The following is a 21,947-nucleotide window of genomic DNA, read 5'->3' as shown; positions in this document are numbered from 1 at the left end:
TTGGTATAACAGGGACTACTCCAATCGAATACTTTTCTGAATAATATTTGAGATGAATGGACTACTGTTTCAACATCACTCCTATACCTTCCTTTTGCCACTATAAATAACAGCAGTAGGTAGCTTAATTAAGCACTGACCACCCCAACTCTATACTTTGTGACTAATCCTACCATCAAGGTATTAGTATTTCCATTTTACAGAGGAGGAGACTAAGGCCTATCCAAGACACCCCAATTCTAGATCACTCCCAGAGGCACTATTCACATAGAATGCACTGCAAATGGTGTCCCTTAAGTTACCTGTCCATCAGCATTTGGCTGGTCATCCAGAAAGCCAGGATTCTGGCTCCAGAGCCCAAACTTTTAACCACAGTACCTCTTTCAGAGGTACCTCCAGGTAAGCAATTAAACAGTCTTATTCTTAATATTCAGAATAAAATTAAGCATGGGAAACCAATCCAAGAATTTTGTCTTTGGTCTATCACTTTATCCTTGATGGTCAGTCACAAGGCAGAAACACCCCAATTGACTGAAAAAATATCTGGGGACTTCCCTGGTGGTCCAGTGGTTAGGACTCCATGCTTCCACTGCTGGGGGGGCTGGGTTGGATCCCTGGTCAGGGAACTAAGGTCCTATAAGATCCCACAAGCCGCTTGCGGCCAAAAACAAAAAAAAACCAAAACACAAATCTGGCTAGAAACCTCCTTTTACCATGTCACTGGATTGAACACACATAGCTCTTTCATCAATAATTGGCTGTTCCTGACCATATTCAATAGATAATCCTGTGGAATAAAAGTCATATTTTTATGGCAAGACAAGAGAAATTTAAACAAAAAATTCTTCTCTGCCCTTTGGCCTCCTCTCTCCCCGCACTGTGCATTGTATAACTCTATTATGCATCACCAAACCCCCTCATCAGCAGAAATACCTGCTCAACCCTACAGAGCAACATTCTCCTAGCAGCAACAAGACAACTCCTTAAAGATAGCATTCCTGGTGCTTCCCTGGTGGCGCAGTGGTTGAGAGTCTGCCTGCCGATGCAGGGGACACGGGTTCGTGCCCCGGTCCGGGAAGATCCCACATGCCGCGGAGTGGCTGGGCCCGTGAGCCATGGCTGCTGAACCTGTGCGTCCGGAGCCTGTGCTCCGCAATGCGAGAGGCCACAACAGTGAGAGGCCCGCGTACCGCAAAAAAAAAAAAAAAAAAAAAAAAAAGATAGCATTCCTTCCTGATCTTGTAAGGGGTCACGTGACCCACTGTGATGCCACTTAGATCTGGAATATGTAAACTGTCAATAATACGTCATACGATGTCCAGCCCTCTGCCTCAAGAAACTTACATAACTGTGTCTTGACTTCTAATGGGCAGAATAGTTCTCAGAGCTTTCTGAGATTCTCTCCCCAGGTTATAATCCTCAAATTTGGCTTGAATAGAATTTTCCATTTCTTTCTTAGATCAACTGATTAATTTTTTGTTGACAATCCCTTCTCATTCACTTTAATCAAATAAGTGTGGTCAAACAGCAATGGGAACACCATAGAACAAATACTGCTATATTCTGCTCAGTGATTAACTCATCCAACTAGCACTTTGCTGGGACTACATGAGATACAAAAATAAATCAAATACCTTGCTACAAGACAGAAAATGAGATGTGATAAAGAAGTAAAGATAAAGCTCTAAGAGGGACGTGGGGCTGTAGTTGCCTCATTTGGCCCATGACTTTCATACCTGTGATACTGTGATTCACAATAAGAAATATATATTTGGTCTCTCCCCTGGTTCCCAGCACAGAGCTCCTAGAAAACTCTTGGAATTTCCTGTGCTGAGAATGATACGGGTGTCTTTTGTTATACTAATAAAGTGACTACTGGAGAGCCCCTAGGGATGGGAGCTGGTTGCCAGTGAAGCCAACCCCATGATTAGAGGGTTGGAACTTTCAGTCCCACTACTCCCCACCTCTGAGGAGGGGAGAGGAGCTGGAGATTGAGTTCAATCATCAATGGCCGATGATGTGAACAATCATGCCCATGTAATGAAGCCTCTATGAAAACCCAAAAGGGAGCGGGTTCTGAGAGCCTCAGGTGGGTAAACATGAGGAGATGTCCGCGGACAGATGAATAAATAAAGACAATTGATACACACGCACATACACACACACACACAGTGGAATATTATTCAGCTTTAAAAAAGAAAATCCATCCACTTGCAACAACATGGTAAACCTGAAGGACATTATGCTAAGCAAAATAAACCAGAAAGAGAAATATTACATGACCTCAGATGTAGAATTTTAAACAAACTCTTAGAAACAGAGAGCAAAAAAGTGGTTGCCAGGGGCAGGTGAAGGGGGGCAATGGGGAGATGTTGGTCAAAGGGTACAAAGTTTCAGTTATGCAAGATGAATGAGTTCTGGAGATCTAAAGTACAGCATAGGGACTACAGTTAACAACACTGCATATATGAAATTTGCTAAGAAGGTAGCTAAGTATTCTCACCACCAAAAAAAAAAAAAAACAAAAAAAGAAGGGAAGAAAAGAAAATGGCAACTATGTGAAGTGATGGATATGTCAGTTGGCTTGATTGTAGCGATCATTTCACAATGTTTACATATACCAAAACATCAAATCGTACACCTTAAATATATACAATTCTTATGTGTCAATTATACTTCAACAAAGCTGGAAGGAATCAATCAACAAAGCAATGACAGGAAACACTAACGTCAAATAGTAAGCATGACTAAAAGCCCAGAATTTCACTGTCGCAAAAATATGCCAGCTCACCTGAAATGGATATTTATTTTGACAGGGAATGACACCATCATCATTCTTCACTATTTCCACACATCTGATTTTTGACACATCAATAAATCCCTTTCTGTACTTTTTCTGTTAAAAGAAAAAAAAAAAAGGAGAACCATTCCAATCATAAGTTAAGGAAAAAATGTTATTAATAATAATATTTGTTTTAAAAAAATCACTGATTCAAAATATTACGATTTCCTTAATAATTATCTAAATCATGTCTCCCTATATTGTTAAAATTATTCAAAATACTAACACTATGAGGATTGTAATCAAAATAATTAAGTCCTTTAATTTCCAAATGAAATTGCTGTCCTTGCCCTCCTCCAAAAGCTCTAGATCTGTTTAGAAAGAGAGTCCCTTTGATTGTGCCTTCCTCTCAGACACACACTGCAACTTCTTCAACTTCTTGATGACAGCCACCCCCTCTCCCCCGAAAAAGAAAGCATCAGAGACCAAACCAAACACTCAATCACAAATGCAAACTCCACCAGTTACATCTTCCACTCCAGCACACAGAACTCAGGAGGATGTGAGATGGACACAGGGCGCTCACACAAAGCCTCCATTCAGAGTCTATATTTGAATTTTCTTTTTCTTTTTCTTTTTTTTCCTTCCCTATTGCCCTTCCTCCCCGCTCAATGCAAATCTCCCTACAGCAAGTAACTAATGACATACCAAGACTCCCTCCTCCGAATCATTCACAGTCTTGAGCACAGTAATCTCACATCTGAGAATTTATCCCAGGGAAAAATCCGGAAGATACAAAGTAGTATGTGCAAAGATAACTTGATATACCATATCCGTGAAAAATTATTACAAATACAATGAAGAAATAAAAAATGTTTACTGAATTATATTAACCGATACATCCCACACAAAAAGCTGTATAAAGACTAAGGTTATTTTAGGAGGGGGTGTAGATAGTCATATGACAAAGAACAGAAGAAAAGTAGAGAAATGAAGATAAAGAACATTGGATTATTTTGGGTGACCCAGCCCTCCCCTGGCCCTAGTCATTCAAAATTGCTTCATCTAATACTCTGAAACTCCCCTCTGGCCACAATCTTTGGGGTCCCTATCCTGCTCCCAGTAACCAGCGCTGCATCCTCACTGTGACCATGGTACCTTCAGACCTGCCAACCCTCCCAGGCCATCAGCTCCCATGTGACGTCTGGCTGTCATTTCACCAGAGCATCCTCCCACCCTCCCTCTCTCCCCCTGCCGCCCACCCCCCAGCACACGAATCCCCGTACCCCGGCATTTCCGTCAGCCCCCAGTTCTACACACACCTTTTTCGACTCATGCGTGCCTGGCTGCAGTAGGTCACGAAACAATCCTAACTGTCCTCTTTGTGCTTAGCCAGGCCTTCGCTACTGTCCTCAGGTCTTCTGTGTATCTCTAGTGGAGAGAACCTGGTGGCCTCCATGGAGCCCACCAGTCTCATCAGAGCTACAAACCCTTCCCATTCCCCTACTTCATGGAGAAGAGAACAGCTGTCCCAGGAGCACACCCCCAACTTCTTCCTTCTGCAGGTCTAAAGCACCCTAAGATGTACCCTTTTTTCTTCTCTGTCATCCTGCCTCTATGAGAAGGTTAAAAGGACACAACAGCTAAGGACACTGTAGTAGCACTTAACAGATGTCATTTCCTTTCATGCTCACAAAATTCTCATTTTACAGATGATGAAACTGCAGCTCAGACAGGTTAAACGCATTACCCAAGGATCCCAACTGAAAGCTGGGATCCTAAAGCTCCCCAGACCTTGGATGTCCCAGCTGCAAACAGGTGACAAAATTAATGGAGCCAAGTCCCTGAGGGGGCAACCTGGATTCTGAGCATGGCCTGAGATTTTACTTCTCCTGCTTATAGACACCTTCAGGCCTCTGCCATCCATACCAAGAACCTTCTTCTGGCCCTGCTACTGCCCTAACTCTGTTCTTCCCTTGCTGAAAGAGACATTATTACACCACCAGTCTTCATTTCCTTCCCACCCACTCCTCCTTAACCACTTGCGATCTGCCTCCCCTCTCGTCACAGCTGCTAAAGCTGTTCTCAAAAACACCACCAAAAAAAAAAAAAACAAAAAAAACCACCACCAATGACCAAACCCAAGAGCCTTCGCTCAGCTGTCTTCCGCTCAAGCTGTTAACGAGGCATTTGGGGGTGCTCCACTCTCTTCTCCTGCAGTGGCCTTGACCTTGGGTCACCCAGGCTTTCCTTCTGCCCCTTCCACTCAGTTTCCCACAGGACAACACCTGTTCTGTGCCAGCAACTGTGTCAAGGAATATATCAAGTCCCTATAGGAAAAGCTCATTTCCTGAGCATACGGTCCAAATATTGTGCCATTTAATCCTCAGATCCTCTGTGAGATAAGTGTTATTAGACACATCTTACAGACGGAAGAAACGAAAATTAAGTCACTTGCCCAAGTTTACCTGTGGGAGAGACATACACGGCAACTTTATCATCCAACGTAGTAAGTACTGAATATAAAAAAGATGCTAAGAGAACACAGAGGAACCAAGACTTACACGATAATTTCAGAAAAGAAATTCCGATAATATCGTGGGGAGGGAATGAACAGCACAGCATGTGGGATGAAACACATATTCCAGAATGACCTAGGTTGCCTCATCTATAAAATAGGAATAATAATAGTATCCACTTCATGGATACTATTAGATAGTTATGAGAGTTAAATGAGTTAGTATTTGCAAAGTGCTTAGAAGAGTGACCTGTAGTATCATATCTATGAGTGTTTACCACATAAAATAAATAAGTGGGAAAAAAAGGTCAGTGTGGCTGAAGGACAGGGTACCTGAGGCAGGATGGAAAGGTGAGCAGGGGCCAGCTTGTAAAGAACCTGCTGCACAGGGCCAAAGGGTCTGGTCAGACAGGGCCACCTACCCTGCTCCTGGGCCTAGGCCAGTTAGTGTGCCAAAGAAACTTCCAGAGCGCCATTCTCCTATTAATAAGTCACACGGGTTCACCGTAGAAACCTTAGAAAATACTAACAGCACAAAGAAAATCAAATGACCCTGAATCCCCCAACTCTGGAGAAAATCCCTGTTGACATCATGGAGTTTTTCCAGACACTGCTCTGGGGTCATTTATCACCTACCGGCTCTCTTTCTTGAGCAGCAGACTGTGGTCGGCTTCTGAGATGCCTGTCTCCACTCACCACTTGCCCCTGTGACTAAAAGCAGCTGTCAGATGTCAGTCACTCCACACAGGAAAATTTGAGATGACTGGTATACTGGGCTGGCTTATGCCCCCTAAATACATGTTCCATGATATATCATATATTGTATTATGCTAATATTTTGGCTTATCAATCCAAATACTTTGCTATGAAGTTTGCAGATAAAGGTTCACGCTTAAGTTGGCCATTCATTATTTTACCTATCCTGCCAGCAAACACTGATCAGACACCGAGCACAGCACTGTGTGCTGCAGCTTCAACGTTATGCAAGGGGGTTGAGGGTTCCCTCAAGAGGAATTCACAACCATATGGCAGGTGGAAGGGGAAGAGGGGAGTGATTCATCATCCAATAAAGACGAAGTCACGCGCTCATGGTATACTACGGAGTGAGACAGTGATTGGGCCAGGAAAAGCAGGGGAAGCTTTTGGGAGGAACTGATATTTTGGTTTTGAAAGGATAAGTAGGAGTTTTTCTTTAGAGAAAGTGAAGAAGAGAATTCAGGCAGCAAAAACAACAAAGCACTGATTTAGGGAACGGGAAGAAATTCATTGTGGCTGAAGTTCAGGGTGGTTCAGGGGAAGTGTAGGAAAGGACACCAAAATGGTTATTTGAGACCAAATTAGGAAGAGGTAAGTAATGGCCATTTCACCCATTTGTAAACCAGCTTAAATGGGGAAACTAGACAAAGAGATGAAATATGACTTGCTTAAAACCACACTTCAACTGAACGGCAGAACTGAGATTTAGGTGAAAGAGATCCTGCCCCTGGGCAAGTCTTACAAGATACACAGTTTTCCTTTAATTTCCAGAATTAAAATACATTTTAAAATATCAATAACAATCCTAAATTAAACTTATTTTTTATAATTGTATACAAATACCCAGGGCTGGCCCCAGGTGTATCTACAGAACACCCAGACTCAGGTCCTCCTTTCTACACCCCTCTCCCAAGGCATCCTGAGACCCATTACACGCAGTAAGAGTTTCCCTCCAGTATTACAAGGATCCCTCCCTTTCCCTTATATCACAACTTTTGTTCCTAATGTGGCTATTCCCAGCTGCCTGCCACAGAAGGAATCTACTGGATGAATCACCTGTGCATTGCAAAGGGACCTCAGGTCAGGCGCATGGGCTTTGGAGGCAGGCAGATCCTGAGCCCAGCCACGCTCGGCCTTCTCTCAGTTCCTCCGTCTTCAGGAATAGGGTAATACTCCTCACTTCACTAAGCTATAAGCAGGAATAAAGATAAGGTACGTAGGTGCTCAGTACAGTGTCTGGCACAGGGAAGTCACTCCCTAGATGGCAGCATGTACTATTAATTAGTCTTCACAACAACCTTGGGAAATTGTTAGGAAACTGAGCGTCTGAGAGGTAACAAGACTGGCTAAGAGGCTGAGCCAGAACTGAACCCGGATCTCTCAAAATCACAAAAGCTTTTACCTGACTCCCGGTCTCTCAAGCCTGAATATTTCTGGACTCTTATTTTAGAAAAAGAAAATTATTTTATGTCAAAACCTAACAATTACAGAGCATTCACTCTGAGCCAGGCACTATATGCACCTCTCACATGGTAACTCAATGAATCTTCACATAATTATGGGAACTCTTGTCACCCCATTTTACAGATGAAGAAATCAAGACTTAAAGGGTATAATTAACTGGCTGAAAGTCATACAACAAACCAGGACCTGAACTCTTAATTCCAACCCTGAATTCTTAAGTGCCACGTACACTTTAGTAACTTGATACCACTTAACTAAGTACAAACATAAACTCAGTGGAAATTTCTCATGCTTATAACTCTTAACAACTATAAGACTGTTAAGAGTTCACAAGTTAAGTGCAAACAAACTGGACAATAAATAAGATTTAAACTAACAGCTTACTTGATTGAATGTGACGGCTGGAGTGTTTGCTGGAATTGCATCCCTCTCCCCAAACCAGTTCGTCTGGCGTCCTCAGGCTTGCAATACTGTGTGCCATGTGACGGCCTCTTCCTCCCCTCTCTTACTTCCAACTATCGAAGTACGCACATCTGTTTGCACACACGCTGTCAGCCTATCATTAGGCCTCCATTTGGTCCCACTAAATTGTTTAGTCAGCCTCTGTTCTTTCTCCATAGGACACAACAATTGAAACAGACCATAGGGCTTCCCTGGTGGTGCAGTGGTTGAGAGTCCGCCTGCTGATGCAGAGGACGCAGGTTCGTGCCCTGGTCTGGGAAGATCCCACATGCCGCGGGGCGGCTGGGCCCGTGAGCCATGGCCGCTGAGCCTGTGCGTCCAGAACCTGTGCCCCGCAACGGGAGAGGCCACAGCAGTGAGAGGCCCGCGTACCGCAAAAAAAAAAAAAAAAAAAAAAAACGACCATAAATACAAACACAAATATGGCTGCTGACGTGGCATGTTTAGTGACAAGGGACCATCCAGAGAATACAGACAAAAGATATGTTATATACAATAAAATATAAAATAGAATTCCTAGATCTTGCAGTCCTCAGCAGATGGACAGCACCATAGCTTACTACTGCCATTCACTGTATTCCATCATGATCATTTCTTCACTCAGCCACATTGATTAAAGATTGATTCTGGCTTCCTTTCTTCTACCATCAGCAAGGCACAGAGGTACCAAAGCACCATGATACGGACTTAAAAGAGTTCTAGTCAACCCTTGAAAAAAGAAAGAAAATGATGTATTCCACCAAAAATCTCCAATGAGCCAAAGGTCTATTTTATACACGAAGGTTCTTTTCCCTTTCTACTCAGAACAGAGTTAAAAGAAAGAGTTAAAAGAATGGGCCTCAAGGGCAGCAGGACACATTAATCATGAGAAAGAAAGGAAACCTCAAGATGGATATGACTTTTTTTTTTTGTGTGTGGATACTGGGAATAATTTTGATGTAGATCTTTCTGGTATCAGGAGAAATAGAATAAATAAAATAAAAAGGCATTTCCAACTTGGTGATTCTATGATGAAACATCCCCTCTTTGCTAAGTACGAAATTCTAGTGAAAAGCAGAAGAAAGCAAAACCAAAAACGTGGCATCCTAGTATTGTTTTCCTCCCTTTTAATCAGCTCATAATAATAACTGACATAGTGGCTTTACATTTTACAAAGTGATTTTACACTAAACAAACACATAAAAAGGGTACTTTAACATTAAGAAGCCAGTAGTTACATACATGAGCATGGCTTAATTATGAAGATTATGGTTTCTAAGATAACATCCAGAATAAAAACAGGATAAATTATAAGGAATCTGAAGGCAAAAAATTTCATTTTCAAAATCACATAATAATCTTCATATAAGATTGTGCTGATACAGGTAATTATAAGGTTTCTGGAGATAGTTTTTCACTGTATTCAAAGTTAGAGTTTTTATTCCCCCCTGAGTGATCACTTACTCTTATGATTTTTCTATACTTCTGGCAACCCTCATGCCAACTCCCTTCTGCAACCCAAGGGAACTTTTAAAAACTAATACCAGGTATGTTTTATTATAGTTGAAAGCAAAACTTACTAATGTAAGTATTTTCAAATAAGTCTAAAACTGATTTACCTAGCTTAGTTCTTTTTTTTTTTAAACAGAGTCACAGATTTATTTATTTTTGGCCTCGTTGGGTCTTCGTTGCTGCGTGTGGGCTTTCTCTAGTTGCGGCGAGCGGGGGCTGCTCTTCGCTGTGGTGTGTGGGCTTCTCATTGCAGTGGCTTTTATTGTTGTGGAGCACGGGCTCTAGGCGCGTGGGCTTCAGTAGTTGTGGCACATGGGCTCAGCAGTTGTCGCTCGCAGGCTCTAGAGCGCAGGCTCAGTAGTTGTGGCACATGGGCTTAGCTGCTCCACGGCATGTGGGATCTTCCCAGACCAGGGCTCGAACCCGTGTCCCCTGCATTGGCAGGTGGATTCTGAACCACTGCACCACCAGGGAAGTCCCAAAAGTGACTTTAAATACAAAGTCAGAAGTTATTAGGAAAGAAACTTGTCAAGTCAATTAACTTTTAGAAATATTTATGTGAATAATACGTACAACAACTGACTTTACTGCTAGACTCAAGGCTCTCTTTACTTACCTACATGGACTTTTTTTTAACTTACTGAACATGCCAAAATATTTTGAGTATTGTTTAATATTTTAACACAGCAGAGTCAATGTGTCATAATGGCTGAGAGCACACCTTCATTGTCAGGCAGACCTGCATTTAAATGCCAGTTTTGTGGCCCAATGCAAATTAATTAACCTCATTTAGTCTCTATTTCCTCATTTGTAAAACGGGGTTATTAAAATAACTTATCTCCTAGATTATTGTGAGGATTAATTGTGATACACTCATAAAACACTTGACACAATATCTAGCCCATCGCAATCACTAATATGTTATTAGTATAATTTTTTTGCCTTTAGATAAAAGATTTCTAAAATTTTTCAGCACTTAAACCCTTTTTTCCCACAAATATATCAGAGGATTTAATGGAGATATTTTAAATACTTTACTGGCTTTTACATTGTGTCTTAGGTAACATAGCAATGCTTCTCCACTCTCTCCTCAGAGGAATTCAACAAACACTCCAAGAACTCAAAAAATGTAGGAGTAGACAATTAAGCTATAATGCATAAAATATTGCAGAGCAAACTAGGGAACTAGGATCATAGCAGAAGCGCTCTTTCTCTTGAAATAAAACAATATTTTAAGAAGCTATTTTTTAAGAGTCATGTACCACAATGTTCATTGCAGCTCTATTTACAATAGCCAGGACATGGAAGCAACCTAAGTGTCCATCAACAGATGAATGGATAAAGAAGATGTGGCACATATATACAATGGAATATTACTCAGCCATAAGAAGAAACGAAATTGAGTTATTTGTAGTGAGATGGATGGACCTAGAGTCTGTCATACAGAGTGAAGTAAGTCAGAAAGAGAAAAACAAATACCATATGCTAACATATATATATATATATATATATATATATATATATGGAATCTAAGAAAAAAATGTTTATGAAGAACCTAGGGGCAGGACAGGAATAAAGATGCAGACGTAGAGAATGGACTTGAGGACACAGGGAGGGGGAAGGGTAAGCTGGGACTAAGTGAGAGAGCGGCATGGACTTATATATACTAATAAATGTAAAATAGCTAGCTAGTGGGGAGCAGCCACATAGCACAGGGAGATCAGTTCAGTGCTCCGTGACCACCTAGAGGGGTGGGATGGAGACGCAAGAGGGAGGAGATATGGGGATATACGTATATGTATAGCTAACTCACTTTGTTATAAAGCAGAAAGTAACACACCATTGTAAAGCAAATATACTCCAATAAAGGTGTTAAAAAAAAGAGAGAGAGAGGAAGAAGCTATTTTTTAAAGTAATTAGGCCCTATCTATTGATTACCACAGAAATGCAGGAAAAGTCCAGCAACTACTTAGGACAATATTTTCTGAGCATCTAATATATGCTAGAAAATGTGCTAAGCACAAGAGACATGGAGATTAAAAAATGGCCACTGTATTTACCCGAGAGAAATGAAGGCATCTGACCACACAAAGACTTGTACAAGAATATTCACAGAAGCTTTATTTGTATTAATTGAAAACTGGAAACAACCCAAATGTCCATCAACAGGTGACTGGACAAACAATGAAATACTTCACAGTAATAAAAAGAAATGCAATATTGATACAAAAGATGAATGTATTTCAAAATAATATGCTAGGTGAAAGAAGTTAGCTTTCTAAAAAGAGTACATGCTAGGGCTCCCCTGGTGGCACAGTGGTTGAGAGTCCACCTGCCGATATAGGGGACACGGGTTCGTGCCCCAGTCCGGGAAGATCCCACATGCCGCGGAGCGGCTGGGCCCGTGAGCCACGGCCGCTGAGCCTGCGTGTCCGGAGCCTGTGCTCCACAACGGGAGAGGCTACAACAGTGAGAGGCCCGCGTACCGCCAAAAAAAAAAAAAAAAAAAAAAAGAGTACATACTATATGAGTTTATTCTAAAATTCTCATGCATGCAAACTAATCTATAGTGTCAAAAATCAGATCAATGATTACCTAGGGATAGTGGGAATGAAAGAGGAGGTATGAATTACAAAAAGCATGGGGAAATTTTGGGGGGTAATGGATATGTTCATTATTTTATTGTAGTGATAGATTCACAAGTGTATACATATATCAAAACTCCTTAAATACTAAAAATAGCATTTCCTTTGCTGCTTGTGTTACAAACTACACAATGAAGTTAGTGAGTTTCAAATGTTATATTAGTCATATTGATGCTTATATACATGTTTAGGCACAGGTAGCTATACCGTGAAAATGATAGTAGTTCAGTAATATAAAATAATAAAAGTCACATAAGTGTCATAGGCAGATTTGTATCTGGTTTTTTTTCCCCAGAAAATATTTACTGTAAATTATTTTCTACTTTGGGATAAAAAAAATTTTGTAATTATATTCAAACTATAAATATGTGTGTGTGTGTGTGTGTGTGTGTGTGTGTGTATATATATATATATATATGCCAAAAATTTCTAGTGCTGGGCACAATACTCATTGTTCCAGCAGGAGGAATAATTCGATACTCTAAACTGCTGAAAATCTTATAAGTCTCCTTACGTGATCTGTCTCTGGTGCAATTCCTATTACAGTATAAACAGTAGAAATTTGATGGATATTTTTCTTATTTCAGTAAGAAACAGGAATGGATAAGGGAAAAGTTACTTTTTCTTATGTCCTATAAAAGGACAAAAATTCTACAATTTTGATAAAATTTGTTAAATACCTGGGAATAAACTTTATGAGAAATGAGTAGAACATATATGAAGAAAAATAGAAAACCTCACTGAGAGATATAAAGGAGAATTCTAGGTAGGAAATCTAAACAACCATAAAAAAAACCTCCTCAAATAATATAATTTAAATACATGCAGTTAACTATATATTGATTATAACCTCAATAGAGCTGAAAAAAATATGGCTGCGGCCATCAGGGACCTTGACATCTGGGAACATTTGGAAACTAAGAAATTCTTTGCTAATAATTTAGTGTTACAAATCATAGACTTAAAAAAGGAAAACCGCAATGACAAAAGAAAAAAATAGGTATAAAAATTAAGCAACATAACTTCATAATGGGCCAGAAGTAGGCAATCAATCAGCTCTCAATTAAATAAAGGCTCTGCCTTAGTATTTATTCTGATTTAGAAACAACTTATCCATTCACCTGATTCATCTAGTACTAAATGAATTTCTGGTTAAAAAATAAAATTAATTTAATACCTTCCCCCAGAGCTGGTGCCCGGTCCTACACTCCTCTTTCTTCCTTTCTCATCATCTGCTTCTTCGAGGCAGGCGTGGTAAAGGTCACCAACTGGAAGGTCAATGAAGACACACCCACCTCCTCCTCAGCACCTGGCACGTGGCAGGTGCCCAACAACTTTTTGCATAAGTGCATGAATGAATGAGGACATGAACGAACAGGAGGTGATTCAGCTAAGTGGACAGGAGGCCTTCCTTAGGTCTGATTTCACAATATCCAGTCACAGCCACCACTTTTCTGTGACTATGCTGTTTCAGAGAATAATTTCGGCTACCTTTATTTCTGCCCCTGCTCTCTCAGACATATGCCATCCCAGGGGCGCATAGGCATGCCACAAATCACCAGGACCTAAGAGACCCTTCCTCTGCCCCTCTGTTCAATCAAAGCACACTGCTGCATGTGTGAATACCAATTAACAGAGTAACTGTCACGTTACAATCCTCAGAGACACAACTCTATCAAGGGACCCCTCCTCAACCACAGAGATGGTAATCCCTGGATATGTCTCTGCAAATCTCTGCCTTTTTTGTTTGTCTGTTTGTTTAAGTAGGAAAAGAGAAGAAACAGAGAAAAAAGAGAGAAGGAAGGTCCTTTAACCTAGGTTTCAGTTCTCAAGTTTCTATGGTTAACAGTGACTAGTAGAACTTTGCTTCTGTACTAGGGATTCTGTGTGCCTCTGTGTGTGTGTGTGTGTGTGTGTGTGTGCGTGTGCGCGCGCGCGCGCACATGCATGCATTCTGAGGCTCTCCAGTAGACACTTCGTGTGTTCAGGGTTTTTTTTTAATGACATTTTATATCTTTATGAAAGTGGAAATAACTAGAATCACACGAAAGTGATCTCTTATCAAGAGGAACTTGGGAGACAGAAGCTTTGTGAGTTTCTGGTGGGTGAGAATTACAGACAGCAAACAGGGCAAAATAGAAAATTCCATTTCCAGGATGGGTGGTAGGTGGCAGAGGCAATTAGTAATGCCAACACACGGGCAGACTCTGTGGCTTTTGCATGTGGTATGAACCCACAGCTGCAGCACGAGTAGGGGTACGATTCTCATCCCCACTCCCAGTATCCCCATCATGACCAAAGGGATTGATGAATCCAGAGAAATCACAGCCCCAGGAGTGGGAAACCCCTGTGGCAATTGCCCCACACAGCCTCACACTAGGAGGCTGACTCGAGATATATACGCAGAACTGGGTTTCTGGGCAGGGAAAAAGCTGGGAGGCTCATAGCCTCTTGGGAAATTGACCTCCACACTGTCCACACCGGACCAGTTCCGCCACTAAGAAAAACCTGTCTGCTTGTCTGATGTGAGTGGACCACAAAGGTGTTTCCAGACAAGTATGAACTGGAGATGTGATTTCTTTAACACTGAACCGAGCTCTGCTAGGGTCCTGCAAGACCAGAGCATTAGCTTGGTCTTTAAATAAGCTTCCACTGGACCATATACAATATTTCTCTAGTTTTCTCCAGTGTTAAAGGGATCACCCTGGACTTTGTTTTCTAAATACCTTTAAAATATTCAACGGGCTATAAGAGTAGCTTCCCTAGACTGCTTGCTGCCCCTGAGAAAGCGACATCCCTCCTTTTTTTCCTATAAAGATAATCAGTCGTCCTAGGAAAAGTTCCTTCCTTTTGCTTCTACTGGGGCCTAGGGGCTGGGGGTGAATGGGAGGAGGGTGAGCAGGTGGGCATGGGGAGAAGGAATCACCAGGAGAACAGCAGCAACAAAGAGAAGATGTGTATCTTGGATTGAGGTCTCTCATAAGGAAAGATGAACTGCCCATCAATTCTCCCCACAGTAAGATATCCAAAGAGAAATATACAAAATTGCCTAGTTCCACAGGTTTCTGGAGGCCTAACAGGTGCCAATCACTGCTTTTACTATGGTTTCTATAGGGATATTCACTTTGTGTTACAATTAATTTATGGAAAACTTTGGTAAAACGACCTCTTAATTGCAAACATTCTACAGATAAAATTATTTTTAAAACAATTTCTTCCACTAACTGGGTATGCTTTATGACATCAAGGAAGTTCTGTTGATATGTTTTGAGGTGTAATGATAGTATAAAGGTTAAGATGGAGACTCTGTCTTTTGGAGGTGGATACTGAAGCATCTGTAGAAGAAATGGTATGATTTCTGTATGATAATGAGAGTGGGAAGGATTATGGAAGTGGGGGGAGGGAGGATGACTGGGGGTTATTTGGCTGAGTGCTGGATACATGGGGGTCACTGCACTATTCTGTCTACTCTTGAGTATGTTTGAAAAGTCTAAAAAATACTTCTTCCCATCACATTTTAAAAAATCCTGATCAAAGCAGTAGTTGGATCTACTTACAAAAATTTTTTGTGAGAATATAGAAAGGGTCCATTATAAACGGGTAGAAAGTACAGATGGGCAAATTGCTTAACTACGACTACTAAAGCTTTAGCTATCCTTGTGGTACGGTGTTACACTGGATTCAGAAGAAGAATCAACACAATCCCTGATGTTCACACAGTGCTCTCAGAAGTCATGTTTATACAGCTCCCTGCATCCATCAATCTCTAAGTGCTCCAATTTTAATTATAGACCTACTGATCCTGATCAAGTAATGAGTTATTGAGCATCTGCATTTTACAATTAGGTAAATGGGGCACTGAGGTTAAACCAATTGATCAAGGGCAAATGAAGAAGATACAGAACTCTAGGCTGCACTGCTCTACTCTTCATTGACTATCACAGCTGGGGGCCATAATTAAACTATTCATCCCTCTTAGTTTGCTATTGCTAATACAATTAACCCTCAAATAATCTAGTAAAAATTAATCCACGTTGCAGAATACATGGCCATTCCAAGAGATGCTCCCCAATGCCAAATACAAGATCCTCACAGCCTAGCAGCCAGGCTATACTCACTGTGAGCCCACCAGCACCTGTGATGGGGCATTATCTGGTTGATTTTCTCTGAGGGACCACATCACACCACCTAGACAGCAACCAGCCTCGCAAGGCTTTCAAGGAACTTGTAGGAGTTACTGTAGCAACTCCAGTGAGTATATCTGAAACCACCATATTACCAAGCACAGGCTTTTAAGTGGATTCAGAAAGAAAGGTGGCTTTTCTCATCAATTCACTAAGGTAATATTAGGTCAAACCAGAAGAAACTGCTATTTTTGTTGTCAAAAATGATCAAATATTAGTAATTTCAGATGGTTCCATTTAATAGATTTGTACCCTTAGAACATTTTGGTCCTACTCACATACCTCACACTCTGAAATAAAAGCAGCCTGTACTTTTTCTGACTTCTGCATATCATAAATGCAGTTATCATTTGTGAAACTCTTGTTGGGTACCTGATGTCCATAATAGATGGGTAGGGGAACAGCACCCACCTGGTGTGCTCACCACCAGCACCCAGCACAGCCAGAACTCAATCAATATTGGGTGTGGACAACCCAGGAAAATGTTGGAATTATAATTAGATTTAACTTAACCAAATTAAAGCATCAGACAGTTAATCTAGAGTAAGCTCAATTCTTTTAAATCACACACTATTTCAATTGCCAAATTGATAGTTATTTCATTGTTGCATGTTTCATGGATATCACAATTGTGCACTTTGTAATTTGTAAACTTTTCATTCCTAGTTATGAAAGGAAGTAGGTCACAATGAATAGTTTATGTCCCCAAATCAAGTCTTACATTCCATACACAGGATATTAAACAAAGTCTGGAATTAACCCACATATCCTCAGACCTTTCTATTATCTCCCCTACACCTCCTTACCCTTCCAGCTCTCACAGTCAACATTTACGTAGTATCTGCTCCTGTTCCCAGGAATTTCCAACTGATTGGGAAGAGATGATTATTCATAAGGCAGTGTGAAAAGTTCTTTCCCGAATGAAATGCAGTGGGACGCAAAGGAAGAAGAGGTTAATTCTTCCAGAAGAATGGTCAGAGAAGGCTGCACGGAGAAGGTGTCTCTTTGAGCTGACTGAGCCTTGAATCATGAGCAAGAGTTTTCCAAGCAAAGAAAGGAGAAAAAGTATCACCAACAGCTAGAACATCATAAGCAAAGGTGTGTGGTTACAAAAGAGCACGGCAGATCTAGGGATGTCATTGTACCTGTATGTTCAGATGTACTGAGGAGGAAAAGTGGAAGAGGCAGGACAGGAGGCTGGGAGGGTGAGAAGGGACCAGATTATGAAGGGCTCTGTATATAGGGCTAAGGGGTTGCACTTAATCTTCAAGGCAATGAGGAACCATGGCCTGGAATGATTATATTTTGGCATGCAAGGACCCAGGCGGTTAAAAACACAAAACTAAGCCTGGCTCTGTTACTTGGTGTGCTATTCTTCTTTGGAGGAAGAAACCTGGGTAGCTTTTGAAAAACAAAAATGAAAGGACAAACCATTTTTACTTTGTTTTACATATCTTATACCTCTTCAGGACTCTAACAAGAGCTTACTGCTTAAGAGCAAAGACTGGAGCCAGAATGCCTGAGTTTGAATCTCAGCTCTGTCACTTACTTGCTGTGTCTCGTCAGACAAGCTACTTAACCTCTCTGTGCTTTAGTTCCTTTCGCTATACCATGGGGTGACTAATAGCACCACAACCTCATAAGTTTGTTGTAAGAATTAAAGAGTCAATTCATGTTAAGCTCTCAAAACAAAGCTGACAAATGGTAAATGCCTGATAAAATTAGCTATTAATATTATTTGAAAAAAATATTAGTCCTTAGGGAAAATAAAGGAAAAGTCACTAGTTCTGTTAAAGGAAAGACCCTCACACCTACCTTCTAGACCCTAGGAAAGATCTTCTGAGAACTGATGTCAAATTTGATTGTATCTTAGAAAATAAAATGGCATGAATGAGATTCTTCCCTGGGTCATGACAAATATCAATTCCCTAAAACTACAGGAGGATATACTAGAAATGACCAGGATCCACCAACAGCCACTCTTTTCATCCAGAAAAACAGATTAACCTTTACTTCATAGGTCTGATAATTCTGTTTTTAAAAAGGACGGTTGATGCTTCATGTGACTGTGCTATTTTTGCCTTTTGAGGCTATTTTAGCTGTCTTACAGTATGAAACCAATAATGAATCAGCAAGTGACTATATACGCACTTCCTTTTTACGTTAGAAACAGTTGATCTCTGGTAACGCACAGCCTTTACACACAGCAGCAGAGAACACCTTTGGCCAAAAATTTCTCTTCCTTCAAAGTATAATAGTAGTATTACAAAGGAATACTTCTACCAGTTTCTTAAGCTTTCTTGAGGGCTAATTCTTTTTCTGTTGAATATAAAGACTAATATAAGTATGAATCAGACAGTCTCAGCTGGATTCCTGGCTCTGCCACATTCTGGCTCTACAACCTTGGGTAAGGTACTCAACCTCCCTGTCCTTCAGTTTCCTCCTTTGTAAAATGGGAATGATAACTGCATCTACCTTATAAAGTTCAGAGGATTAAAGTTAATACTTGCAGAGCACATAAGACCATGACATATGGTAAGCACTCTGGAAGTATTTGGTAAATTGAAAAAAAAAAAGCTTACAAAAAAGTCCCAAAGCCCTCTGCCCCTAAGCCCAGAAGGCAATCTTGATTTTCACTGTGCAAAAGGATGTGCAGTCAGCAGATCATCAGGGTACTGACTAAATTTTAAAAACCATTGCACTTACATTGCTGTCTTCCTCAATCATTCTGTAATCTAAATACTTGGGTTTATGCTTCCATGGACCTTTCGGCTCTTGAGATTTTATTTAGGTTACCTTGAAGACAGTGTAGAACATAGAGATTAATCATAGTAAACATGAATACTAAATTGAAGAACGCTTAATGACCAGACAGCTGTTTGGCAAATAGTTCGTTGACCCAGCAGACTTAATGCTGCTCCTGTTGGAAAAAGAATCTGTCTTGATTCTTCTGACTTTACACTGGTTGTAAAAGAAACAGAATAATAGAATAACATGTTTTTCTTATTTAACTGGGAGTTGAATATAGAATTTAGGTAGAATGGTTTTTCTCTTTTCGGAATGTTTTGTATTTGAACCTTAATAAAACTTAACATGCAAAAAAAAAAAAAAAAAAGATGTGCATTCAGGAACCAGGAAATGATAAAAAGGAAAATGCTTTCCATTGCCTCTGTTTTTAAAGTAGAAATATCTTCCTTCTTAAATTTTTTTTTGGCCCAAACAGACAGAATAGTTTGAAATATTCTGTTTGCATACAAATGGCCTTGCAGGGTAGGTATTTTCTCCATTTACAGATAAAGAAACTGAGACTCAGAGAGTTTTATCAACTGACCAATGTCACAGCTGGTAAATGACAGATCCAGGATTCAGAGCAAATCTGTCTGGCTTTAAAGCCTGCTGCACATCCCCTTGGGAAGCTAACTCCTTCTGGGATAAAGAGAATTAAATGGATTAGATCTGATGATTTCAAATTCACTTCTCTAGTCCCAACTTCTCACTTGGGCCTGATTCAGTATCTCTGACTACGTAGCAAGACACTTCTCTTTATGTCTTTCATTTATATCTCTTTAACATGATACAGAATAAATTCGCCATACCCATCCTTGAACCTAAATCCCATTCAATCATTCAACAATCATGTATTATCTACCCCAGGTCAAGTACTGGGCTAAGCAATGCTTTCACCTGCCTTGTGATTAGTTAAGAGTCAGAGACTGAAAAAACAATTGTACTAATAATTTATTGAACAGAGATACGTGGTAAAAAGCACAAGATGATATTATACATGGAAAACGAATCTAACCTGGAAGATCAGAGAGGCTGCACTGAGCAAGTGATATTCAAGTTGAAACCTGAAGAAGCTAGTCAGTCAAGGGAGGGGATGCATGGATGCTGGACAGAGGACACAGCTAAAGTACACGCTCTAATGTGGAAAGGAGCCTCTAAGGAGCACAAAGACTGGTGAGCTGGAAGGTTACAAGTGAGGAAGAGAAGGAATTGCAGATGAATGTAGGCAGATGGGCAGGCTACTGGACCAAAGGCCTGCTGAGGACTTGTGAGGTTTAAATTAGGGATAATGAGAAGTTTCTGAAGGGTTTTAAGCAGGAGAAGAACATGATTGTATTTGTGTTTTTAAAAGATCACTGTGGCCATTATGGATCACAGACTGGAGAGGACAAGAGTAGAAAAAGGAACCTATTAGGATGTGACAGAGATCCCTAGTTGTCTAGCCACAATATCCACTTCTCAGCAGTAACAGAACCCTAACTTTTAGTTGTGTATATTAATATTCAGAATAAAAGACTATTTCTTGGCTCCCTTTGCAGCGAAGTACGGCCATGTGGCCAAGTTCTAGTCAATGAGATACAGGCAGAAGTCTGTATGGAACGTAAGGGAAGGCTGTTAAGGAAAATCGACTCAGGTGGGAGAAGTACCCTCTTGCTTTTCTTTCTTCCTTCTTCCAACCCGCAATTCAGAGAAGATGGCTGCAGCACCAGCAAAAGTCTTGGGCCAAAATAAAAGATATAAACTAGGATGATAGAAGGGAAAGACAGGCTCCAAGATCCCTGGGTTGCATCTACCATACCAGTTTAGGACAGCCTGCCTCCAGTCTTTGTCTTTTTTCCACCTTGACAGAGAAAAAAAAATTCTATTTTATTTAAGCTATTGTATTATTTAGGGGGTTTGTGTGATATATAGCCTAACTCCATCCTAACTGATACAGAGGCTATTGTATTCATCCAAGAAGAGGCAGGGGTGGTTTGGATCATGGTGGTGGTAGACATGGGAAAAAGTGGCAGGACTGAGATTATATTTAGAAGATAGAATCAACAAAATCTGTTGAGAGTCCAGACATGAGAGAGGGTGAAGGAGAGCGGTAAGGTCAGACTGACTTCCAGGTATCTGGCACAAGCAGCTGGGTAGACCACGGTACAGCTATTGAGGTAGAGGTGGTAGGGACGTCCTGAGTTTCTTTTCAGACATTCTGAATTTGAGATGCCTATGGAAACTCTGAGGCCTCAGAATAGACATCAGGCTGGGAAACATAGTGGAGACGTCATTCGCACATAGATGCCAACCCAAAGCCACTGGAATGGATGCTGTCTCCTAAGGCAAGTGCAGAGTGAGAAAAGCGGCCTGAGAACAGAACCTTGAGGAACGCTGATTCTTGAAGAAGACAAGAACCAGTAGCCAGAAAGGAAGCAGGAAGACCGTGGAGTTCACCCCAGGAGATAAACGCCATTACTCACTATATGAACCAGAAGGGCTAGGGGCCATCAAAGAGGCAGGGAGATCACTTCCATATGGCATTGTAAGAACATGGAAGCAGGGTCTAACAGACAAAGACGGGCCAGGCGGAGGATAAGGAGAGAGGAGCAAGGAACAGGAGAAGCAGAATGTTCTGAGAGTCTGGTGTGGTGGGAGCGAGCTCCGAGACTGGAGAGGGACTTTGGAGGGGCTACATTCTGGGCAGATGGGAGAGGCGGAATCATCCCCGTCCCCCGACACCCCGAGAATCAAGAGCCCGGTAGGTGTTCCTCCTCTCACAGCCAGAGTCATAGGTGGACCCCAGGCTGCCTGGCTCCAGCCCACCATGGCTTGTTTGAAGGTAGGCAGGCTTCATCCACTACACTGGAACTCCTTTC

General features: G+C 41.1%; 1 protein-coding gene across 10 annotated transcripts in view; it reads right to left on the bottom strand.

Annotated features, from left to right (window-relative positions):
* TEC (tec protein tyrosine kinase) overlaps positions 1-21,947 on the bottom strand; it is a 142,146-nt gene that overhangs the window by 38,764 nt on the left and 81,435 nt on the right. For 6 of the 10 annotated variants that reach the window (XM_060148223.1, XM_060148222.1, XM_060148224.1 and 3 more), the window contains one exon: positions 2,792-2,896. The exons of 1 other annotated variant lie outside the window; for it this stretch is intronic. In XM_060148223.1, coding sequence (XP_060004206.1) covers positions 2,792-2,896 — 105 coding nt within the window. Of the gene's footprint in view, positions 1-713; positions 788-2,791; positions 2,897-7,904; positions 8,040-21,947 lie in introns of those variants that run through there. 3 more of the 10 variants (XM_060148227.1, XM_060148228.1, XM_060148229.1) reach the window with 3 other exon arrangements.

Source organism: Lagenorhynchus albirostris, chromosome 4, assembly GCF_949774975.1.
Source record: "Lagenorhynchus albirostris chromosome 4, mLagAlb1.1, whole genome shotgun sequence".
In the NCBI taxonomy this organism is placed as follows: Eukaryota; Metazoa; Chordata; class Mammalia; order Artiodactyla; family Delphinidae; genus Lagenorhynchus; species Lagenorhynchus albirostris.
Note: the sequence above shows the minus strand (reverse complement) of the source record. Positions and strands in the feature narration are given on the sequence as shown.